This window comes from Arvicanthis niloticus, chromosome X (assembly GCF_011762505.2).
Source record: "Arvicanthis niloticus isolate mArvNil1 chromosome X, mArvNil1.pat.X, whole genome shotgun sequence".
In the NCBI taxonomy this organism is placed as follows: Eukaryota; Metazoa; Chordata; class Mammalia; order Rodentia; family Muridae; genus Arvicanthis; species Arvicanthis niloticus.
The window spans coordinates 11,501,971-11,524,478 of record NC_047679.1 but is presented as its reverse complement, the minus strand read 5'-3'; the positions used below and the strand labels follow the sequence as shown (position 1 = coordinate 11,524,478).

General features: G+C 46.7%; 2 protein-coding genes and 1 long non-coding RNA gene across 14 annotated transcripts; 2 read left to right on the top strand and 1 right to left on the bottom strand.

The window, feature by feature from the left end:
* Positions 1–10: 10 nt before the first annotated feature.
* LOC143435455 (uncharacterized) lies at positions 11–13,153 on the bottom strand. The gene is made up of 4 exons (XR_013105775.1): positions 12,719–13,153; positions 6,421–6,535; positions 4,661–4,902; positions 11–481 (listed from the first exon to the last, which is right to left on the bottom strand). It is a non-coding gene; the product is annotated as an uncharacterized LOC143435455 (long non-coding RNA).
* A 113-nt stretch (positions 13,154–13,266) lies between these two features.
* Wdr45 (WD repeat domain 45) lies at positions 13,267–19,091 on the top strand. 12 transcript variants are annotated; one of them, XM_076918217.1, is made up of 13 exons: positions 13,412–13,559; positions 14,469–14,563; positions 14,731–14,919; positions 15,017–15,088; positions 15,191–15,265; positions 15,348–15,452; positions 16,855–16,960; positions 17,120–17,214; positions 17,656–17,735; positions 17,849–18,057; positions 18,141–18,242; positions 18,320–18,465; positions 18,680–19,091. In XM_076918217.1, exons 4-13 carry the CDS (start codon positions 15,034–15,036, stop codon positions 18,787–18,789), a joined length of 1,083 nt encoding a protein of 360 aa, XP_076774332.1. In that variant the 5' UTR covers positions 13,412–13,559; positions 14,469–14,563; positions 14,731–14,919; positions 15,017–15,033; the 3' UTR covers positions 18,790–19,091. The 12 variants fall into 12 exon arrangements, with proteins under 12 accessions (XP_076774331.1, XP_034342081.1, XP_034342079.1 ...); XM_076918210.1 differs by having other exon boundaries at positions 16,852–16,960; XM_076918211.1 differs by lacking the exon at positions 13,412–13,559 and adding an exon at positions 13,589–13,606 and having other exon boundaries at positions 16,852–16,960.
* A 242-nt stretch (positions 19,092–19,333) lies between these two features.
* On the top strand, positions 19,334–21,975 carry Praf2 (PRA1 domain family member 2). Its single transcript, XM_034484740.2, has 3 exons — positions 19,334–19,660; positions 20,630–20,847; positions 21,182–21,975. The coding sequence occupies exons 1-3, from the start codon at positions 19,482–19,484 to the stop codon at positions 21,319–21,321; spliced, it is 537 nt and encodes a 178-aa protein (XP_034340631.1). The 5' UTR covers positions 19,334–19,481; the 3' UTR covers positions 21,322–21,975.
* Positions 21,976–22,508: the final 533 nt, after the last annotated feature.

Here is a 22,508-nt window from a genome sequence, read left to right as displayed (position 1 = left end):
CTAGAGGATCTGTAGTCAAGTCTCCTTTACTGTCTCCCACAGACTATATTCACACCTCCTACTGAACACCACCACCACCTTACAAGGAAATCCTGGGTATTTATAAGCACAAACAGGAGAACACAGGTGAAAACATTTTACCACGTGCACCATGCAGCTGGGGTCACTAAACGGCAAAACAAGCTATGTGGAATAAACAAGATGTTTGTCAGAGTGTGCTTAGCTGTTGTAGGCTGTTGATAAACAAGTCTCTCATCAGGGTATATGGCTCCAGATGGCTGCAAAGCTGATAGCTGCTTTCTAGCCGCTTTCTGATTAAAGTCGGCTCCCAACAGCCTTCCATGGCCTTCTGTCTTAGCTGTGCATCTGCAGTCATCAATATCACAGCAAAAGTAGCCTCTCTGCTCTTCACAGCAGAAGCACAGATCATGGGCATTCACAAAGTTTCTGATGACAGCACAGACTGTGAACATGACCCAAGCTGCAGTAGGACCACAAACCCAGACAAGGACCAGAATAAGTTGTAGGATACAAAAGCAACAAGAACATCAACATGACCTCAAGTGGCAGCACAGACCACCAATATCCCCATGGTCTTCAGTGATAACATGGGTCACCGGCATCAATGCAGACCCTGACTGTAGGACCACAGACATGGCTCTCATTGGCAGTACATGCCAGATATCACCATAGCCTCAGATGGCAGTACAGGCCGCTGAGCTCAGTATGGTTCCCAGGCTGCAGCACAGACCATGGATATCCGCATGGTCCTCGGTAGTAAAATAGGCCACAGACATCAACATGGCTCCCTGTGGCTAGCTTCTACCATGCATGCCTAGGAGTTGTTGCATCTATGTTCATCAACGAAATTGGTCTATAGTTTTCTGTTCTTTATTTTCCTTTTCTTTTTTTCTTTTTTTCTTTTTTTTGTAGTTTCTTTACCTGGTTTTGGTATCAAGATGATTATGTCGTCTTGATATGATTCATTACTTAAAACACCCTATTGAGCCTATTAGAAAATTTCTGGACCTGACGCACACTCAGAATAAGTTGTAGGATACAAAATAAGCATTGAAAATGGTACTTTAGCACTCAGAAATCAAAGGCAGGCAGGTCCCTGTGAGTTCAAGGCTCGCATAGTCTACATAGAGAGTTCCAGGCCAGTCAGGGCTACATTATGAAACCGTCTCAAAAAAAAAAAAAAAAAAAAAAAAAAAAAAAAAACCAAAAAAACAAAGTAGCCTTCATTTATACTAACAGTCTACTTATCCAAGAAAGAAAACAAACTATTCCATTCAAAGTAACTCCCCCAAAATAAGTACAAATGTTTAACCAAAGAAGTGAAAGGCCAGGAGCTAAAGAGATGGCTCAGTGGTTAAGAGCTCTGACTGCTCTTCCAGAAGTCCTGAAATCAATTCCCAGGAACCACATGGTGGCTCACAACCATCTGTAAAGGGATCTGAGGCCCTCTTCTGTTGTGTCTGAAGAAAGCCACAGTGTACTCACATACATAAATAAATACCTTTTTTTTTTTTTTTTTGGTTTTTCGAGACAGGGTTTCTCTGTGTAGCCCTGGCTGTCCTGGAACTCACTCTGTAGACCAGGCTGGCCTCGAACTCAGAAATATACCTGCCTCTGCCTCCCAAGTGCTGGGATTAAAGGCATGTGCCACCACTGTCCGGCAATAAGTTTTTTTTTTTAAAGTGAAAGACTGCTACAAAAAAATTTCAAGATATTTAACAAAGAAATCACAGAAGATATTAGTCAATGGAAAATTATTCCACCCTTCTGGATAGGCAGAATTAATATTGTAAAAATATACAACCAAAATTAATTTACAGAATTAATATAAAATCACATGTCATAGTTTACATGTTTAGAAGAAAAACAATTCATATGGAACAACAAAAGACCATGTATAGCCAAAGCAATTATACTGGACCTCAAATTATACTAGACCTGTGCTGATAAGAGTGTGGTATTTGAAAAAAATAGGCAAATAAACCAATAAAATAGAGAACCCAGAAATAAAATAGCTAAACTATACCCACTTTATTTTTGACAAAGGAAACAAGAACATTCTTTGCAAAAAGAACCTAGGAGCTAGAGAGTTAAGAGTACTTGCTGCTTTTGCAGAAGACCAGGGTTTGCTTCCCAGAACCCACATTGGATGACTTACAACCTCTATCAAATGCCATAATTTAAAGCCTGAAATACTTAAAAGGTTTAGAAGAAAACATAGGAAATACTTTTCAAGGTATTGGTTTCCTTCCTTTTTCTTTTCTTTCCCTCCCTCCCCCCCCCCTTTCTCTCTTTCTCTTTCCCCTTTCCCCAAACATAGTCTTAATATGTAGTCTTGGAACTTACTGTGTTGACCATACCTCTGCCTCCCAAGTGCTGGAATTAAAGGCATGTGTCACCAAGTCTAACCCAAGAACTTTTCTTAGTAGATGACCAATAGCAAAGAAGCTAACCCAAATATCAACAGATGGGGCTGCATGAAAAGAAACACTTTCTGTCCTGCAAAGGGGGACAGTAGACAGAGCAAAGAGCCTGCAGAAGAAACTTTACTAGCTATACCTCAGACAAAGGGCTGATATCAAGAATTTACAAAGAATTGCAGAAAATAACAAAGAAACAAGCCTGCCAGTCATCAAATGAGAAAGTAATTGGAATAGACAACTTAAAAACTCCAAATGGGGGCTGGAGAGATGGCTCAGCGGTTAAGAGCACCGACTGCTCTTCCAGAGGTCCTGAGTTCAATTCCCAGCAACCACATGGTGGCTCACAACCATCTATAATGAGATCTGATGCCCTCTTCTGGTGTGTGTCTGAAGACAGCAACAGTGTACTCATACAAATAAAACTCTAAAAAAAGAAAGTGTTCAGTATCCCTGACCATTAGGAAAATGCAAATTAAAACTACTTTGAGGTAATGTCCAACCCCAGTCAGAATAGTTATCAAAAAATATGACAATCACCGGGCAGTGGTGGCACACGCCTTTTATCCCAGCACTTGGGAGGCAGAGGCAGGCGGATTTCTGAGTTCGAGGCCAGCCTGGTCTACAGAGGGAGTTCCAGGACAGCCAGGACTACACAAAGAAACCCTGTATCTAAAAACCAAAAAAAAAAAAAAAAAAAAGACAATCAATGTTACAAAGGATAGTGGTGGTGGTGGTGCAAATTAATAAGGCCATTGTTTGGAGACTTCTCAAAGAATTAAAAATGGAATTGCTATATGACCCTGCTCTAGGGAAATGGCCAGAGAACTCCATAGCCTGTCATAGAGATAGTGACACTCCCAGGTTTATTGCTGCTTTAATCACTAAAGCAAAGAATTGGAATCAACTTACTTGTCCATTAACAGACATACACACACCACCAACTTTTCATTAGCCACATATAAAAAAAATGAAATGTTACTCATCTCTAACAAAAGTTAAAACTTTTGCAGGGAAATGGATGGATTTAGACAGTGTGTTAAGTGAGGTCTCACGATCTCAGAAAAAAAACCACGTATTCTCACATTTGGAATCTGTAAATATATGTACTCATAGATACAATATAACAAAGGAAAAGAATAAGAAAGGCAAAGTATGAGGACTGTTTGTAGGTAATGGGCGTGAGTTATGAAGATATAAAGTGAATTGTTTTTTATTTCACATCTGTAGGTGTTTTTTGCGTGTGTTTATGTCTGTGTGACGCCAGAGTGCCTGATGCCTGTGGAGGCCAGGACAGCAGAGCTTCTGGTCTCCTGGAACAAGAGTTCTTTATACACTGTTGTGAGCCGCCATTTGGGTGCTGCGAATTGAACCCGGTCCTTTGGAAGGGCAGCCAGTGCTCTCAACTGCTGGGCCATCTCTTTAGGCCTTACTGTTATTATTGTGTTATTCTTTATTCTTTTTCTTTTGGGGAGGATGTGAAGACAGGGTTTCACTCAAGCTTGTAGATCAGGATGTCCCCAAACTCACAGATTCTGCCTGCCTATGCTTCCCAAGTGCTTGGATCAAAACAGTGATCCCGATTGTTATTTTTATAAAATATTAGAGAAATGTCCAGTAATTCCCCCAAGCCTCTCTCCACCATCCTCAGTCCCTTCTGTAATCTCAGTGCTCAGCGGGTTAGGCAGGAGGATCTCCTTGAGTTTTAGGCCCATGTGGCCAGCACGGTATGTTCGAGGCCAGCTTGGACATACATAGTATGCGACCTTGTCTCGAAAATAAAAAACAAGTCGCCCCAGCAAATCTCCCCTCACAAATGCTTGTAGTCTCAGGACTGTATCCACTCCAAAGCCTGTGATGCTAAGCAAGGCCCAAACCACTGCGTGTGGCCCGAGGGGCGCCCACGCCTCAGCCCTGCAGTCCGGCACATGCGCAGTCGCCCGGACTGAACCATAAGGGTGTCGGGCATAGGGGGGGGGAATCAGGAGCGGAGCCGCCGCCGGGGCTCGCGCCACTGCGGAGGGCGGCCATCTTGGAACGTTCCACTTGTTGAAGGGGGAGGCGTGAGGAAGCAGAGCCTGGCCCCAAACGGCCACCAGTCCGCTCGCCCCAGGACCCCGTCCTGGCCTGCCTTCTGTCTTTTGACTCTGGTAGACGGCAGGATCGAGTCAGCGGAAGGCCTCTGTCCCACCCGACATGTTCACACGTTTTCCACTTACCCCCTAATCCTTCCGTTTGGAACCTGCTCCCAAGGCACTCGTGCAGGCCATTGGTTCGGGTGCTACCAGGTGAGCTCTGATTGGTCGCTGATCGGATGGAGGCGGGTCTTTTCCTTTCTGAGGCTGCGGCTCTAGGAATAACTTGGCTCCGCCTCCTCCTTTGCACCAGGTTCCTGCTGACTGTTTTGGTGCATGCGCGGTGATTGGTCTTGGCGGGTCATGGGTTCAAATATATCATCAGTCTGTAAAATTGGTTGTGGGTAAAAGGTCATCGGAGGGTACTTGTTTACTGTCGTACCTGTCATCATAACTATTTTTTGAAGGAGCAGATTAAAAGTTATCAATCCTATTGTGTGCATGGTTAAGCACACCTTTAATCCCAGCAATACAGAGGCAGAGACAGGCTGATTTTTGAATTCGGGGTCATCCTACTCTACATAGTTCCAAGCCAAACGGGTGCACGGTGTTGGAAACAAGCAATAAATAATCTTGGCCTTGCATAAAGGGCCACTCAAATGGAAAGAAAAGTAGCCAGGCAAAGTAATTCTTGGGAGCTTGCCTGGAGGGAGAGCATGGGGGCAGGGGGCAGCCGTAAAAGAATGTTAGAACACAAACCTGGGGCAGCATGGCTACTTTCATTTGTTCCTGGTTTAAGTGTTGACTGCATTTTATGCCATTGGTGGGAACTTGACTTCACAATCTGACACAATTGGCTAACCAAAGCTAAGGGGGATGGAAAAATCCCGAAATACAAGTCCTTGCCAGACTACTTTTGATTAAAAACAAAACAAAACATTTCTCATTATTCCCCCTGTTTATTATGCTTCTTTTTAAAACTTAGCAAGCACGTGTTGACCATTTGATGTCTCTAATAGGACTACGTTACTGTTATAAGTGATGACTTAAACGCGCTTTAAAGCAGTGAGTGGTTCTCCACTTTCGTCATTCTGTGACCCTTTAATGCAGCTGCTCATGTTGTGGTGACCCTCAAACATAAAATTATGTCGTTGCTACTTCATAACTGTAATTTTACTACTGTTATGAACTGTAATGTATATATCTGTTTCCAGTTGTCTTAGTTGGGGGTCCAGCTGTGGGTCATGACACGCATGTTGAGAAATGCTGGCTTCAGGTCAGTATGCCTCCCAGAGGGTAATCCTCTGATCAAGCAGCTGAGCTGGTCCAACCAGAATGTGAGGTTAATACCCTGTCCAGAAATTCTGTTACTTGACTAGAAAGAAGTTTAGTTTACAAGCCTTTACTGCTATGCACTGTTCTCCCCTCTGGAAGGGTCACTGTAAAACTGTTTAAGAGCCAGACTAGATGTCAGATTTCCCAAAATACATTGGCATGTCTGGTCTTGGGCAAGGAAGAAGCTGCCAAGAGACACAGATATTTTCGTCTTTTAGCAAAAAAAAAAAAAAAGGGGGGGGGTGACTGTTTACTTTTCCTTGGCCTTTTTACTTTAAAATGTCTAGCCAATTTCTACCTCCCATTCATATCATCCCCCTGCCTCTGAAGAGGTACCTCTAATTGCCATTATGGGATTGGAGTGTGGACTATCTTGCTTTTTCCAACTAAATCTTTAGGGTTGGGTGTGGCACTTTGCGGGTATCCTGTGGGAGAGCCTATCCAAAAGACCCCAACTGTCAGAAGTAGATAGGAAAGGAAGTCCTTAACTGGGGGTCTGGGAGAAGTAAAGGCAAGAAGTAGGGTAGACAGGGAATCAGGAGAAGCCAGAAAATGAGAATATTGCAAACCAAACAAAGTCCATTAGGATTTCTTGATGGGCTCACAAGAACACTGGACTCCTTGTTTGTTACCCAAGACAGTGATACACTCAGGATCTGTGGCTTCTGGAAATCCAATTCAGGTCTGTTGGAAGAAAAGCCAATGTTCTAATGACTGAGCTGTCTCTCCACCACAAAACATACATAGGTTTAAATATATATTATTGTGTATATGGATGTTTTGCCTGCATATATGTTGCGTACCACATGCATGCAGAGCCCCAAAGACCAGCAGAGGACATCATATGTCCTGAGACTGAAATTACAGTTGTAAGTCACCACATGGGTACTGGGAATAGAACCTGGGTCATCCGGCAGAGCAGCCAATGCTGTTAACCATTAAACCATCTCCCCAGCGCCCAATAAATACTTTTTGTTTGTTTGAGGTTGGGTCCTATGTAGCCTTGGATGCCTCAAAACTCAGAGGCCTGTTTGCCTCTGTTTCCAGAGTGTGAGGCCAGTTCCAGCATGCTTGGATCTCCATGCTTGTTTGAGACAAGGTCTGTCGTTTGACCTGGAGTTTACCACTTCTACTAGATGGTGGGCCTCAGAACCCCTGGGATCGTCCTGTCACTCTCCTGTCCCTCTACTGGGAGTTTGCACATGACTCTGCCTAGGTTTTACCTGAGTGCTGGGGATCTGAAACTCAAGCTCTCTAGTAGAGTGACCAGTGCTCTTAATCACTGAGCCATTTCTCCAGCCCAACAATACTTTTTTTTTTTTTTGAAACAGGGTCTTATTAAATCCAACTTACCTCGGCCTTGTTATATAACTGAGGTAGGCCTTGAACTCTCAGTCCTTCTGACTCCATCTCTCAGATGCTGAGATTGCAGTTTGAGCCACCATGCTGATTCCCTGATAATTTTATTTTTCTTTTGAGCCTGGAACTTTGTGACAATGCACTTTAGCCTGTCTGTCTCCTATGCATAGGATAAGACATCAGAGGCTCAGCCATGGCTGCTATCGTGAGGAGCATCTCACAGCTCTGTCTGTGGCATCACAATGGTTCTCCTCGTGTTGGAGACCACTGTCCCCTTCTTTACAGGTTTAAACTCCCGGAGCTCCAGCCACTACTGGATGCACGCCCTCTGCTGGCAGGAGGGGAGGCCAACATGTTGGTTTTGGTACATTGTGCCACATTAAAATAAAAATAGTGCCTTGCCCTCTTCTGTGGGTCTGAGTTGGCCAAGAACAGGGTTCTGGGGGGATGAGGGCCCAAGACTGTTAGATAGGTTCCTATCTAGGGTGGACTTCAGAACAGAAGGCTTAGGAGGAGGTGGGACTTTAGGTTAGACTAATGTATTCCACATACACAGTGTTCTCAAGTTTCCTAATGCTGTGACCCACCTATGGTGACCCCCCACCATAAAATTATTTCATTGCTACTTCATACAGTAATTTTCCTACTACTATGAATCATAATGGAAATATTTTTGGAGATAAGAGTTTTGCCAAAGGGTTGCAACCCACAAGTTGAGAACCACTGCTTTATGGTTTATGGGTTAGAACATTTTTAGGTTCAGGCGCTCAAGCCTGTGATTCTAACACTTAAGGAACCAAGGTAGGATGACTGTCATGATTTTGGGCCAAAAGAAAACTCCATGATTTCTCAATGTTAACAAGTATGTAAATGCCGGGCGGTGGTGGTGCATGCCTTTAATCCCAGCACTTGGGAGGCAGAGGCAGGTGCATTTCTGAGTTCGAGGCCAGCCTGGTCTACAGAGTGAGTTCCAGGACAGCCAAGGCTACACAGAGAAATCCTGTCTCGAAAAAAAAAAAAAAAAGTATGTAAATTATAGATGAATAAGTAAATAGATGATCATAAAAGAAGTGGCACTGGGTAGGAGCCAGAAGGTGTAGGAGGGCCTTGGATAGTGTTTAAGGCTTTAAAATATGTTTTGAGCTGAGGTCTCATTCTGTATCTCTGAGCTTATGTAGACCAGGCTTGCCTGGAACCCTCCCCCGTCTCTGGAATGCTGAAGTTAAAGGCATGGGTCATCATGCCTAGGTATCTATTTTGCCTTAAAACATTCTTTCAAAAAGATGTGACACTCCAATTTAAGCGAAGTTTCTACTATCAGACTTCCTTTCTGTACAGTAAGCCATGAATTCATAGGAAATGAGTTCCACCAGCTCCGGATTCCTTCCCATCAGCTTCATTATTTAACAGATGTTTGTTGTTTTTGTCTGTTTGAAACGAGGTGTCATTATGTATCCCTGGCTGGCTCACTGTATAGGCAAAGTGACCTGGAACTCCCAGAGTTCTGACAGTCTCCTCAAGAATCACATGTATGCCAGGCGGTGGTGGCGCACGCCTTTAATCCCAGCACTTGGGAGGCAGAGGCAGGGGGATTTCTGAGTTCGAGGCCAGCCTGGTCTACAGAGTGAGTTCCAGGACAGCCAGGGATACACAGAGAAACCCTGTCTCAAAAAACCAAAAAAAAAAAAAAAAAAAAAAAGAATCACATGCATGTGGTGCACAGACATACATGCAAACAAAACAGATAAGCCTAAATAAAATAAATAGATGTCAAAATGTATTCTGAGGATCTGTACCACACATGATTATAAAAGCAGGAAGGTACTGGCACTGGGATGGACCAAGGACACAGAGGGAGGTCAGCGCAAGACCCCTGCAAGGACAGTCACCAGGTACAGGGGAGGGCATGAAAATAAAACCTAGTTTCCTATATACTCTGTGCCAAGACCCACTCTGCATAAAATGAAGGCTTAAAGATCTATGGATGGAAGGAAACGGCATAACTCATACCAGTAATCCTAGCACTCAGGAGGCTGAGGCAGGAGGATTGGTAGGAATTCAAGCCCACCCTGGACTAAAAAGTGAATATCAGATCATCGAAGATTACACAGTACAATTGTATCCACTCCCCCCCCCAAAAAAAACCCTAAAATGTTACATTTATATTCTGTGTGTTTGAGGAGGTTGTATGCATTCCCTGGTGTGCATGATGAGGTCAGAGAACAACTTTCTAGAGTCAGTTCTCTCCTTCCGGCAACGAATTCAAGTAGTCAGGCTTGGTGGCAAGTACCCACACATGCCGACCCATCTCATGCCAACCCATCTCACTGGCCCCAAAGAAATTCCCAAAAGGGATGCTGCCATCTCTTTTTTTTCATATTTATTTTATGTGTATGCATGAATGTTTTGTCTGTATATATATATTGTACCCTATGCATGTCTGGTGTAGTCAGACGTAAGAAGGGGTGAGATCTCCTTGAATTGGGGTCACAGATGGTCACCATGGTGGTACTGGGAGGAGAACCCAGGTCCTCTGAAAGAACAAGTGCTCTTAACTGCTGAGCTACCACTTAGCCCCAAATTGTGTTTAAGACTTCCTTTTATTTATTTTTTTCTTTTCTTCTTTTTTTCCCCCAAGGCCAGGATTCTCTGTGTGGCCCTGGCTGTCCTGGAACTCACTCTGTAGACCAGGCTGGCCTTGAAATCATGGAGATCTGCCTCCGAGTGCTGGGATTAAAGGCATGTGTTCCCACGTACTGCTTGAGAATATTTCTATTTAAAAGAAGCACTGTGTCTGTGTTGACAACCTTTATCACACAGTTGGGCCTCTGCTAGAATCCTTGATTTTCGGCTGGCAAGCAGCCTCAACCACACTATAGAAGGATAGCTAATTATTTAGGTTGATTTTCTTCTTATCTACGTGTATGTATTGAGTATATGCCCTGTTAGTTCCGATGCCCTCAGAGGCCAGAAAAGGGTACAAGAAACCCTGGAGCTGAGTTACAGGTGGTTGTAAGCCTAACTCAAGCTCTTAACCACTGAGCAATCTCTCCGACCCCTAAAAGGGCTCTTTTTCTTTCCCAAGTCCCCATACTTTTTCCTCCTGCCTCGGTGCCATGAGGATCAGGAGTTTAAGATCTCAAAGGAAAACTAAACCTGTCCATACTCCAGTCATCTGAGGTTAGTGCTGTTCCCAGCTTTCATCAGATCGGCTTCTCACTGCAGAAACCTGTAACTGGTCCAAAGTAAGGGAGGGCTTGGACCAAAACGGGATGGCTATTTTGCCCCCTCCGAGACTCAGGGGACATCAGACATGGAGGAAAAGGGAGGAGAGAGGATGTGAGAGCCAGAGAATCGGGAGATGTGTATCAAAAAGAAGTCTCCGGAAGCTGACATCCTGGAGCTGTGGTTATCTGCACAGGACTGACACAAGATGGAGCTCACTGTCAACACTTCTTCATGAGTGGGGGGGGGGGCGTCCTTCCTTTAAGGCAATTAACTGAAGAGGATGTAGTTTTCTTCCATGGTACAGGCACTGATAAGTTAGCCTCGATTGAGCAAATCATCTCCTGACTGTGGAAACTCAAGATGTGGTGCACCACCCACCAAAAGAAGCCTAAGGGTAGAATGGACACTTGTTGGAGAAAGGGGTTCCAGCAGGAGAGGGAGGGGCATAAGAGAAGGGGATTAAACAAGTAAAATCTGTTATATAAGTGAAACTGTCGACAATGTCAAAGGGATCTTAGAAAAGGAGGACTGATGACTTCGAAGTAAGTTTCATTATAAGGAAGTGTTGCCCTCAAGCCCATCTCTCCCCTCAAGTGAGAGAGAGACAGACACTGAGTTGACCACACAGGACCATAAAGAACTTAGCTGGCCATTGATAACGGAATGGCTGAACAATGCTATGTTTAGATTACAAAGCATCATGACTAGGTTTAAATGGATGAGGTTAAACAGAAGACTTTACATGTAAATTGGAGGGACTCTGGCCAGCTTGAGCATGGTGAGCATGGCTCTGGCAGGCCTTGCCCTTCTCCTTCATTCCTTCTGCCTTCCTAAAAACCATTAGATTACATTCCTAAAGCTAAAACCCCAAGGTCAATTCCCTTATTTATCCACTTCCTCCTCCTGAAGCTGACTAATAAGGTCCAGCTATCAAACTGTTGAAATCCAGCAATCAAATGAAGCCCTTTGGCTCACCTAATTAACATGCCCAGTTACAATTAAATACCTCATCCTAACATGGGGTTCCCCCTTTTACCTTTATAGGCCTCTATTTTCCTATGTGCCACACCTGTCTGGCTTTGTCCAGAGGTAGTCCTTTGTCCATTTCTCCTGCTCCCTCCTCTTCTGTCTCTTGTCTTTGTCTCTTATTCCCTGCCCTCTGTCCCTCTGTGACAAATACATCTCCTTTGTGCTGAGAACTTGGTCTTGGGGTCCTGAGCTGGTACTTCTCCTTTCATTAATAAAGCCTTAGGCTTATCCTGGTAGTCTTCACCTCAATGAACAAAATACAGGAGTGACTGAGAATGGTTCCCAATGTCAACATCAGGGCCCCCAATATATACACACACATGCAAAATGATACAGACACACAAGTGCACCACACGTACATACATACATACACACACACACACACACACACACACACACACACACACACAGAGTGAAAAGGGAGTGTTGGCTGCGATTGTTGTTCAACACATTTGATTGATAAGGAAACCAGGACTCAGGGATTCAGCAACTTGCCTGTGGATACACAGCTAAAGAATGGTACAGCAGTGACCCAGCATCACTGAGACACTTTCTTGCTACAGATTCTGATTTTTTGGGAAGGTGGGTCTCTGTGTTTTCAAGTCCAGCCTGACCTATAAAGTGAGTTCCAGGCCAACCAGCATCAAACAGCATCAAAACCATACACAAAATGAGGAAGTCGTGACAATCTATGGCCATGTCACCCCAAACTGCTCAACCTGGCTTGCCCTTGGAAGCTAAGCAGGTCAGACGTGAGTTGGTGGGCACCTGCCTGCCTGTAAATCCCAAGTCTGTGCTGCAGTTTGGGTCTAGCCTGTGCCAAAAAGAAAATAAAAAAACACTAAAGGATAATATACTGAATTTGTTTAAGGAAAAAAGTCTCTACTAACTACTCTTCCAGAGGACCTGGGTTCAATTCCCAGCACCCACATGACAGCTCATAGCTGTCTGTAACCTCAGTTCCAAGACACCTGACACACTCACACAGACATACATGCAGGCAAAACACCAATGTACATAAAATAAAACAAAAAAGAATAAACAAAATTAGACACTAAAAATAAACAGGCAAAACCAGAGTCTTAACTATATAGCCCTGATTGTGGTAATGCAAGGTAGTTCCCCATTCTTCTTCTCCCTTTACTGACTTTTTTTTTTTGTAACCCAGGATGGCACAAAACCTCCGATCCTGTTTCAGCAACCAGTACCAACTCCATTATTTCTCACAACTGTCGTGCATATTGCACTTACCTCAAAACTCTAAATTCTCCCAGTGTGTAATTTGGGGGCTTTCGTGTTTCCAAGTAAGTATTCTCCGTTTGCACCATTTCTTAAAAGACAGGATCTCATATAGCCCAAGATAACCTTGATAACTATTCCTCTTACCTCTTCCTAGCCAAGTATTATGAGTACAGGTGTGTGAGTAATCACGTCTGAAGTACTCATACATTTTACCATTAAAAAGTATTTTGTAAAGAGTTAGGAATAGGGTAGAGAAAAGTAAAATTCCACTCCCATCTCTCCCCCGCCCAAGAGGATCTCAACTTTAAGATCTTTTATCTTACAGCCTAGAGCTTCTAGAGCCACAAGGTAAACAAACTTTGGACAGCCACTCTAGCCCAACTCAGAGGACTCGTTAGCCTGGGAGGTTTACCCTTCTATCTCTCTGTGGGTTAACGAGTACAATGCTTGGCCTGCTTCCGTTTAGGGAGGGGCAAGCCCTCCCTTTCCCAGGTTCCTTCAGCTAGTCCTGCCTTTGGGCAGTCTCTTGTGCCTCCGGTCCCCTAATCCGCCCTCATTCTCGTTCCATAACTTCACTCAGAAGACTCTATTACTGTTTGGGTTGCTCCACAGGTCCGCCAAATGGGTGAGAAGAGCCGTGCCTGGCTTTTCTGCCCAGAATGAGTCACTTCCGGTCACAGACTCCCTCCTCCGGAAGTAAGACCTGATGTAAACAGGGGAGCCGGGCACCAAAGCCCGGGAGGTCAGAAATTCGTGCCGCAGGCGGCACCAACGGCTAAGGCAGGGGTCGGGGAGGGGTGATCAAGTCGGCCGAGGCCGAGGCGACGTGCATCTGGAGCAAGATCCTAGGGTTGGTCACGATCGTGGGTTGGGTGTTTCTACTAGAGGTTTTGACAGGTGATGGATGGCTTGGGATATGGGGGCTTGAGTCGGTGCTGTCATGGAAAGGAATACGACTTTTGGGAGAGGGTGGGGTGTTTCAATTACTGATCTTGGTTACTGTGGGCATTTGGAGCAGAAATTTTAAAAGGGCTCTTGGAAGCCAGTGCTATCCAAAGTATGGCTCATGTAGAAGCAAGACCCAGGTTTTACACCAGAAAAAGTAGATTTGAGATCTTAAATGATAGGTAGGAGGTGTACCTGAAGAGAGGGCTTGGAAGTGATGGGGTTTGAAAAAAGGCTGAGGTTTCTAGGGCAGGAATATTTAGGGCAGGAGACAGAGCAGCGGCATTGGTAGATTGAGGTTTTCCTAGGCAGGATTTTTGGGGGGAGGGGGTCTTTACTGGGTGAAGGTCTTCAGAGGGTAGCTGTGCCCTAGGGCAGAACCCTCAGGTTATAGCTTGCAGATAAAAGGGGCAAATTTTAGGGGAAGGGGGTTTATGAGTAACTTTGGGTTCGCTCAGGGGTCATGGGTAGAAAGTATAAGGGATGGAAATGTAGCAAATGTGAAGAGTTTAGAATGTCAAGGGAATGCCTTGGGGTTAGGGTGGGGTGTGGGTTGGTCTTTAGCACTTCAGTTGAGGGAGTGGAGGGGCTTTTCAGGCTTGCCTTAGTAATCAGAGTTAGCGAAGTGAGAGACGGGCTTGGGAAAGTAAGTTCCACGGGAGGATGTAAATGAGATGTCCTGGAGGCAAATAAACCTCCAGATGAAGTTAGTTAGAAAGGCTTGAGGAGGGGCGTTCTGTGGGTGATGGGCCATTCACAGCTGTCTCTTAAAGATGCAGGAAACCTTAGCTCTTGTTCCACTATTTACTGACAGGTGGAGTTGGGTGCCGATGTGAAGATGAAAAGCTTGTAGAAAGAGGTTTGAGGTCCTATCAGATGTTAGCGCCAAGAATGGCTGGGAGGGAAGAGGTATCACGGGCTATCCCCTACCCCATTACTTCCTCATGGGTTCAGTACGGGTTGGTGTTTGTGGCCGTTGTAAGTCTATGTCAATGTAGGCCGGGATACGTTCTGCCTGTGGTCTTGGTTTAAACAGATACTCTGAGGTATCCTCCACTTGTTTTTGTTTTTTACAGTCTGGCAAAGAAAAGTATCAAAATGGGGAGGAAGCCAGGCGTGGTGGCACACGCCTATACTCCCATCACTCAGGAAGTGGAGGCTGGAGGACTGCTGGGAATTGAAGGCCAGCCTGTGCTACATAGGGAGTACCAGGACAGCCAGGGCTACATAGCAAGACCCTATCTCAAAACAAACTAGACCAAGTGGTGAGGAAGAAGAAATCATTTGGGGGACAGAAGTTGTAGGACATAAGAGAGGACACTGGGGAACTCTTCACAATGCTGTCTTATTTCTTGTGCCTAGGAAGGCAAGCCTGAACCATGACTCAGCAGCCACTTCGAGGTGTGACCAGCCTACATTTCAACCAAGACCAAAGTAAGCTTATGATTGCATCTTTGTGGGAAAGGGAGAAAAGAAGGGTCAGGGATGACTGTGAGCCCCAGAATATGGAGTCAGGCTGATTCCTGCTGTCCTCAGGCTGCTTTTGCTGTGCCATGGAGACAGGCGTACGGATCTACAATGTGGAGCCACTGATGGAGAAGGGGCATCTTGGTGAGTGGCTGGAGTGCTGGGGCAGGGGGCAGAAGGGCTAATGTGGGCATGTGTCTCTCCTGACACCCTGCTCCCTGTGCAGACCACGAGCAGGTAGGCAGCGTGGGCCTGGTAGAGATGCTGCATCGGTCCAACCTGCTGGCCCTGGTGGGCGGTGGTAGCAGCCCCAAGTTCTCCGAGATCTCAGGTAAGCCCTTTCATCCTGTGCTTGACCCAGATTCCTCAAATTCCTCACTTCCCACTCATACCCTGAGGCACTGGCAGTCATCAGCACCTCAGAGTCCCACAGTAAGCCACAGTTGGAAGTCATGGATTTTACAGCTTAAAAAGTTTGGTCTTGCCAAACTTACTATCAAACACCAAAACCACTTATTGCCTGTTTCCTATTCGGCATGTTCTCAACAATGGGGCACTTACTGGGTGCCTACAAGTTATTCTAAGTCCTTTGCACAAAAGCACACATTACTTTGAGATGAGGCCTTGCTTGTGTGGCCAGGTCTGACCTTGAATCAGTCTACCTCCCAAGCACCAGGATTACAGGCTAGTACCTTCACACCAGACTTCATATTTAGTTTTGTAGGGTTTTCTTTTTTTTTTTCTTTCTTCCTCTTTTTGTCTTTCTTTACTTATTTATTTTTGTGGAGCAGGGCTTTTTGAGACAGGATCTTTCTACATAGTCTTTTTTTTTTTTTTTTTTTTTTTTTTTTTTTTTTTTTTTTGGTTTTTCCGAGACAGGGTTTCTCTGTGTAGCCCTGGCTGTCCTGGAACTCACTCTGTAGACCAGGCTGGCCTCGAACTCATAAATCCGCCTGCCTCTGCCTCCCAAGTGCTGGGATTAAAGGTGTGCGCCACCACCGCCTGGCTCTACATAGTCTTGACTGTCTTGGAACTCACTACATAGACCAGGCTGAACGCAAACTCAGAGGTCTTCCTGACTCTGCCTGCTAGGATTAAAGCTGTGCCCACCATCCCTGGCTCATTCTGTGTGCTATGGATGGAACCCAGGGCTTTCCACATGTTCTATCAGCAAGCCATACTCATGGCCTCCTTATCATTTTTATTGATGAAAAAGCTGAGGCTCGAATCTTGCAAATCTTGGAGCATCTTTCTTATGCCCTCTTGGCTTGAGTCTCAAGTGCCATCTTGTTTTAAGGTCTTTTTTTTCCTTATTGATCCCACCAAGACATGGCAAGAGTTGTCATAGGTGAGTCACAGAACCCTAGAATTCATCACCAACATGCCTGAGGGTATAGACTGGATTCTGAAGGCTGAAGTAGTTGCAGAGGGGAAGTTGCAGGCCTGAGTATGAATCCTTTAACTGTTTGTTCTTGTGCTGTAAGGCACTTGACCATGTTCTGCTCATTTGAGTCTTGATTCTCTTATCTCCAAATGACATAGCTGTTCCAGAATATGCTTTATCAGAGATCTGGTCCACAAGTATTCATGCTATATGAGGGGCACATTGACTATTTGGTGAAAGCTGAAACAAGTGGTTGAGGTCCCATGAGGAGTAGGAATGGGCCCTATGTCACCCAGTCTGCCTTCCACCCTAAACCTTGGTCTTGCCAACCCACCCATCTGCCTAGCAGTGCTGATCTGGGACGATGCCCGAGAAGGCAAGGACTCCAAGGACAAACTGGTGCTGGAGTTCACCTTCACCAAGCCAGTGCTGGCTGTGCGCATGCGCCATGACAAGTGAGCTTGATGAAGACTGGGGACAGGGGCGGGGGCAGGAAGTTCCCACAGCAAGTAAGGTAACCTCCCCACCCCCACTCCCTGCTGCTGCCACTGCCTCCTCAGTGCCCTGGCAGTTGCCCACTCCTCATGGCCCTCTGTTATGTGTGATGTCTACAGGATTGTCATTGTGCTGAGGAACCGCATCTATGTGTACTCCTTCCCTGACAGTCCTCGAAAGCTGTTTGAGTTTGACACTCGGGACAACCCCAAGGGTGAGAAGACCCAGATATGCAGTTGTAAGAGTGTGAGGCTGTGGAAGAGGCGGGGGCGAGGGGAGGAGATTAGAGAGAAGAGATGGATACTGACGTGCTTGGGGGAGGCTCTGTGCAAGAGATGCAACCCTTTGAATCCCACAGTTCCTTTGCCCTACCCCCAGTCCTGCCCCACAGGACAGCAGAAAGCACTCACTGAGAACATGGCTAGGTGTGTCCATGAGCCCTGGGCCTCCAAGGATCTCCTAGCAGCTTAGAATCTGTTGAGAGTGTGGAGAGTAGAACTTAATGCCAAGCCTAACCCTGTGAGGTTGCTATGGGCACCATGCCACGGAGGGTTAAAGTCTGGCCCTCCCTCATCCAGCTCTGTCCATTCTGAGACTCGGCCTTGTCCTGGCCTCTCCTTCACCTGCCCATCCCCACTTCATCCTCACAACTTAGGGCTGTGTGACCTCTGCCCAAGCCTGGAGAAGCAGCTGCTTGTGTTTCCTGGACACAAGTGTGGAAGTCTGCAACTTGTGGTGAGCCATCCAGTGGGCAAGGGTGGAGAGCTGGGTGAACTGCCTCTCATTGTGAACATGTGATCTGTCCTCTGTTACGACTCCCAAGCCCAAACTGCTGCCTCCTCCTCCAGGACCTGGCAAGCACAAAGCCTGGTACTTCATCAGCTCCGTTTACTATCAATGCACATCAGAGTGATGTGGCCTGTGTGTCCCTGAACCAGCCAGGCACAGTAGTGGCATCAGCATCCCAGAAGGGTACCCTTATTCGTCTTTTTGATACCCAGTCCAAGGAAAAGCTGGTAGAGCTTCGAAGAGGCACTGACCCTGCCACCTTATACTGGTGAGAATAGGGCATGTGTGGTGGGCTGGCTATCGTACAGCACAAGTCATCATGTTGGACATCATCACGGGTCTGTCTTGCAGCATTAACTTCAGCCACGACTCCTCCTTCCTCTGTGCTTCCAGTGACAAGGGCACCGTCCATATCTTTGCTCTTAAAGATACCCGCCTTAACCGCCGCTCTGCGTGAGTATCTTCACCCTATCTTATCCCAGTTCCTTTGGCAATGTGCCATACCTGGACTTATCAAATGCTGCCTACAGGCTGGCTCGTGTGGGCAAAGTGGGACCTATGATTGGGCAATATGTGGACTCTCAGTGGAGCCTGGCCAGCTTTACTGTGCCTGCTGAGTCAGCATGCATCTGCGCCTTTGGTCGAAATACTTCCAAGAATGTCAATTCTGTAATTGGTGAGTGCCAGCAGCCCCTTGCTTTGTGGGACTAAGTGGGTAAGGGGCTACAGGTCCCCTAAAAGAATGTAAGGGCTATCAGAGCCTCATTAGTAAGGGGTGTGGCACTTGGGTAAGGGCCTGGAGTTAGACTGTGAGCCACAGTGGGACAGCTGAGAGGATTGGGGTACGTGGCTGGCCATCTAACCTTTCCCAACACCTCAATCCTCCCCAGCCATCTGCGTAGATGGGACCTTCCACAAGTATGTCTTCACTCCTGATGGAAACTGCAACAGAGAGGCCTTTGATGTGTACCTTGACATCTGTGATGACGATGACTTTTAAGAGTCCTGGATGAGGAACCTACAGTAGCCAATAGCCGAACTGAGCCTTGAGGGTGTTGAACCAGCCAGCAAACATAAATGAGCCACCACTCTGCATTTAAACACTTCCTCAAGCACTTCTGTGACTGAGTGCTAAAGGCTGGGACAGCCTAGTCTGTCCCTGGGCCACCTACTCTGGGAAACACCATGGACCCAAAGGGATTATACTAATCCAACCTAAGAATTTAAAAAATAATGGTTACCAAGAGATAGTCTCTGTGATGTATATGAATAAAAGGCCTTTGAATGGCATTTATGACTTGACCTCAAGGGTGGGGCATACTTTTTCCAGGAGCAATGTGACCTTCTAGGATCCTGTCAGGAAGTAGAATCCAGCTTGGGATCTGACTTCCTATTTTTAGACTGTTCTGTGTTGAGTCAAATGCATGGCGTGGTGCCCCGCCCAGGGGTAAAGAGAAGTTCGAGTTTTGAGCTGCTCGCGTGGCGGGGCTTGGTTTCCCAGCAGCCTCTCCTACCAGAGTTGGTAGGAGGTGGTAGTTTCTGGTCACGTTCATGTTTGCGGCTGCGCAGTATGCTTACGTTGCTAGTCGTAGCCACCCTAGACTTCATTTCCCAAGGTGCCTCACGGTGCTGTGAGTGATAACTGGGTATTGTAGTCTCGCTGCCCTTCGTGCTGGTCCAGCAACCCGCAGGATGTCGGAGGTGCGGCTGCCACCGCTGCGCGCCCTGGACGACTTTGTCCTGGGGTCTGCACGGCTGGCGGCTCCTGATCCAGGCGACCCACAGCGATGGTGTCACCGCGTCATCAACAACCTCCTCTACTACCAAACCAATTACCTTCTCTGCTTTGGCATCAGTCTCGCTCTGGCCGGGTGAGGGAGGGAGGCAGCGATTGGCTGAAGATACTAGCGGGACACAGGGTGGACTTGCGGGTCTTTGAGGATAAGGGGGATCTAAGGGAAATGTTAGACCCAGTAGTGTCTGGGGGCATGGGTGGAGAAATTTGATAGAGGCAGATCTTTGTTATAAGGAGGAGGGTCATGGAGGTGGGATGGGGGAGGTGTCTGGAGGAAAGACACAAGACCTGGGTTAGAAAGGGGAGGAGGGCTGAAGAGGAATGTGGGCTAGGAGGTGGACTCTGGACTTAAGGAAGAGCTGATAAGGGGATGTGAGAGAACCTAAGGTACAGCGATATGAGTGGCAGAGCAGATTATGGGAGCCCCGGAAGGGTTAAGACAGAGGCGGAGGTGTAGTAAAGGCAGGAGTTGGAAAGGGAGCTGGTGGAGAGCCTGCTCATACTGGGCCCGGAGGGAAGACCCAGAGTTGGGAAGCTTGAGGCCAAAGACAGCCCATCTAGAAGAGGGACTTGGGCAGGGTTATAAGGGTGGGCCTGAAACCAAGAACAGGTCCGTTTAAGCAACTGGGGCCTCGAGGGTGGCTCTATACGCAAATAGGGTAGTGGGGGGGGGGCCTTTTGAAGGAGATGACACCTGACAGGTGCCTACATCTGACTGAAGGCCCGGATGGGGGATCTGCCAGGGTTAAAGTCAAAGTAGGGGAATGTGGGAACAGATGTACGGATACTAGAAAGAAATCCTGCAGGCCTGAAGTCAAAGACCAGAGAAGTGGTAGGAGCCTAGAAGCTCTAGCAGGATGTGAGGGTCTGGTAGGATGGAGTGCCGAGGAATTAAGGGTCCACGGGAATTGCTGGGGGATGGATTTGTTGGAGACAGGCCTGGTGAGACTATGCTGGGATGCTAATTCTGGAGACAGGGGACAAAACTCTTGGGGTCCAGGATTGGGTGTACACTGAGGCTAGCTGAGTGCTCTTGTTCCTGCAGGTACATTCGTCCACTGCACACCCTCCTGGGCGCACTAGTAGTGGTGGTGGCCCTCGGGGTGCTGGTGTGGGCTGCTGAAACCCATGCAGCTGTGCGCCGCTGCCGTCGCAGTCACCCTGCTGCCTGCCTGGCTGCAGTACTTGCCATTAGCCTCTTCATTCTCTGGGCCGTGGGCGGCGCTTTCACCTTCCTCCTCAGCATCACAGCGCCTGTGCTTTGTGAGTCTCCACTCTCCCTGTATAGCTGGGAAAAATGGCCAGCTCATACTTGAACATCAGGCCTGCCCGGCCCTGGTTTCTGAGCTAAGAGAGGGACTAGAAACCCTGGAGGACAGACATGTTTCCATTAAGTGTGTCTTCCTTGGCTTTGCTCCTCTGGCAGCATCCCTCAATTACTTTTGTGGGACTTCCAGGGTTAAGTGCCTTAAACTGTCCAAATCCCAATTTACTGGGATGTCCTTTCTGGCTACAACCCCCACAGCAGGATTTGAGAACTCACCACTCAATTAGCCTGCCTCTGGGTGAATTCCCCATTTCTTGGTATCGCCTACAGTGATCCTGCTGCATGCTTCACTGCGCCTGAGAAACCTTAAGAACAAGATTGAGAACAAGATGGAGAGCATCGGTCTGAAGCGGACGCCAATGGGACTGCTTCTAGAGGCACTGGGACAGGAGCAGGAAGCTGGATCCTAGGACCCTGGATCTAGAGGACCCCCACCCCATACCCAAGACCAAACCTTTTCCTAGCCATTAAAATAGGCTCCAAGAGCCCTCTGGCCTATCCAAAAAGAGACACCTGTGACTGCCCACTGTACCCCTAAACTAGTCATCCATCTCTTAGCCTCCAGCCCATTACCTAGGGACCAAAGTCTCAGTCCTGAATTTGAGACTCAGTCACCTACATCCAGCCTTGAAACTGGGTTTTTAAGCCAGAGCACCTGTGGCTAATCTCAAAACTGTACTCCAAGATACTCCCAACCCAAATGTGGGACTCACTGGGCTTCCAGACTTCAGAACTAGGCCCTAAGGCAGGACATTCTCAAATTTTGAGCCCTAAAGATTTTTCAGACCCCATACAGCTTGGAACATAGGTTAAGACCTTGCCAAATCTTGAGCCTAAGGCCAAGTGTCCTCAGCCCTGACCACACGGAGCCCTTAAACTCAGATAACCCTAACCCTCAGTAGTCCCAATAGCCTCCCTCCAACTGTTGAGAGGTTCTCTCCTTCCCTCACAATGTTCTCAGTATCCAGGACCAACGTGTGGGGCTGGCTGGGGATAGCCCCGACTGGGAATGGGGCACATGTAATAGTATTGCTGCAACAATAAAGCCTTTGAATCTCAAGCTAGTTTGGCCTCCTGTGTGAAGTCTTTGTACCTTTCAATGAACAACCCAGTGGCTGTCTTCAGTCCTGCTGGACACTACCTGGCCCAGTTTATAGGTGCTGAAATGGTGACTACTATGGTCCTCAAACCTGCTACTTCTGAATTAGTTAAAACAGGGATACACAAATGTGTACTATCATTTTTGATGGTCTCTTGTTGTAAGTGGGGTAGGGATATAAGTGCAGGAAGGCAAAGAAGCTGCCCCACCTCACAAAATGAGGGAAGTCAAAACATGACAGTTGGACATGGTGACACATGTAATCCCAGCTCTGGGGAGGATGAAGCAAAAGGACTTTGAGTTGTGGCCAGCCCTGACTACATAAAATCTATTTCATGGAAACATAACACATGACACTATTATAAGCTATTTCCAGTTGGTTTTCTTCATATATATATATATATATATATACACACACACGTGCACACACACACATATATATTTTTCTGGCTGGGCATGGTTGTACATGTCCAATGTCCATGTACATTACATCCATGG

What these genes read in the sequence shown, in the direction of transcription:
- Wdr45 (XM_076918216.1), top strand. Translation starts at nt 15,034, where the DNA reads ATGACTCAGCAGCCACTTCGAGGTGTGACCAGCCTACATTTCAACCAA. An exon ending in CAAGTTCTCCGAGATCTCAG is followed by an intron (nt 15,453 to 16,851) that starts GTAAGCCCTTTC and finishes CCATCTGCCTAG; the next exon opens with CAGTGCTGATCTGGGACGAT. An exon ending in CGCCTTAACCGCCGCTCTGC is followed by an intron (nt 18,243 to 18,319) that starts GTGAGTATCTTC and finishes TGCTGCCTACAG; the next exon opens with GCTGGCTCGTGTGGGCAAAG.
- Praf2 (XM_034484740.2), top strand. Translation starts at nt 19,482, where the DNA reads ATGTCGGAGGTGCGGCTGCCACCGCTGCGCGCCCTGGACGACTTTGTC. An exon ending in ATCAGTCTCGCTCTGGCCGG is followed by an intron (nt 19,661 to 20,629) that starts GTGAGGGAGGGA and finishes TTGTTCCTGCAG; the next exon opens with GTACATTCGTCCACTGCACA. An exon ending in CATCACAGCGCCTGTGCTTT is followed by an intron (nt 20,848 to 21,181) that starts GTGAGTCTCCAC and finishes TATCGCCTACAG; the next exon opens with TGATCCTGCTGCATGCTTCA.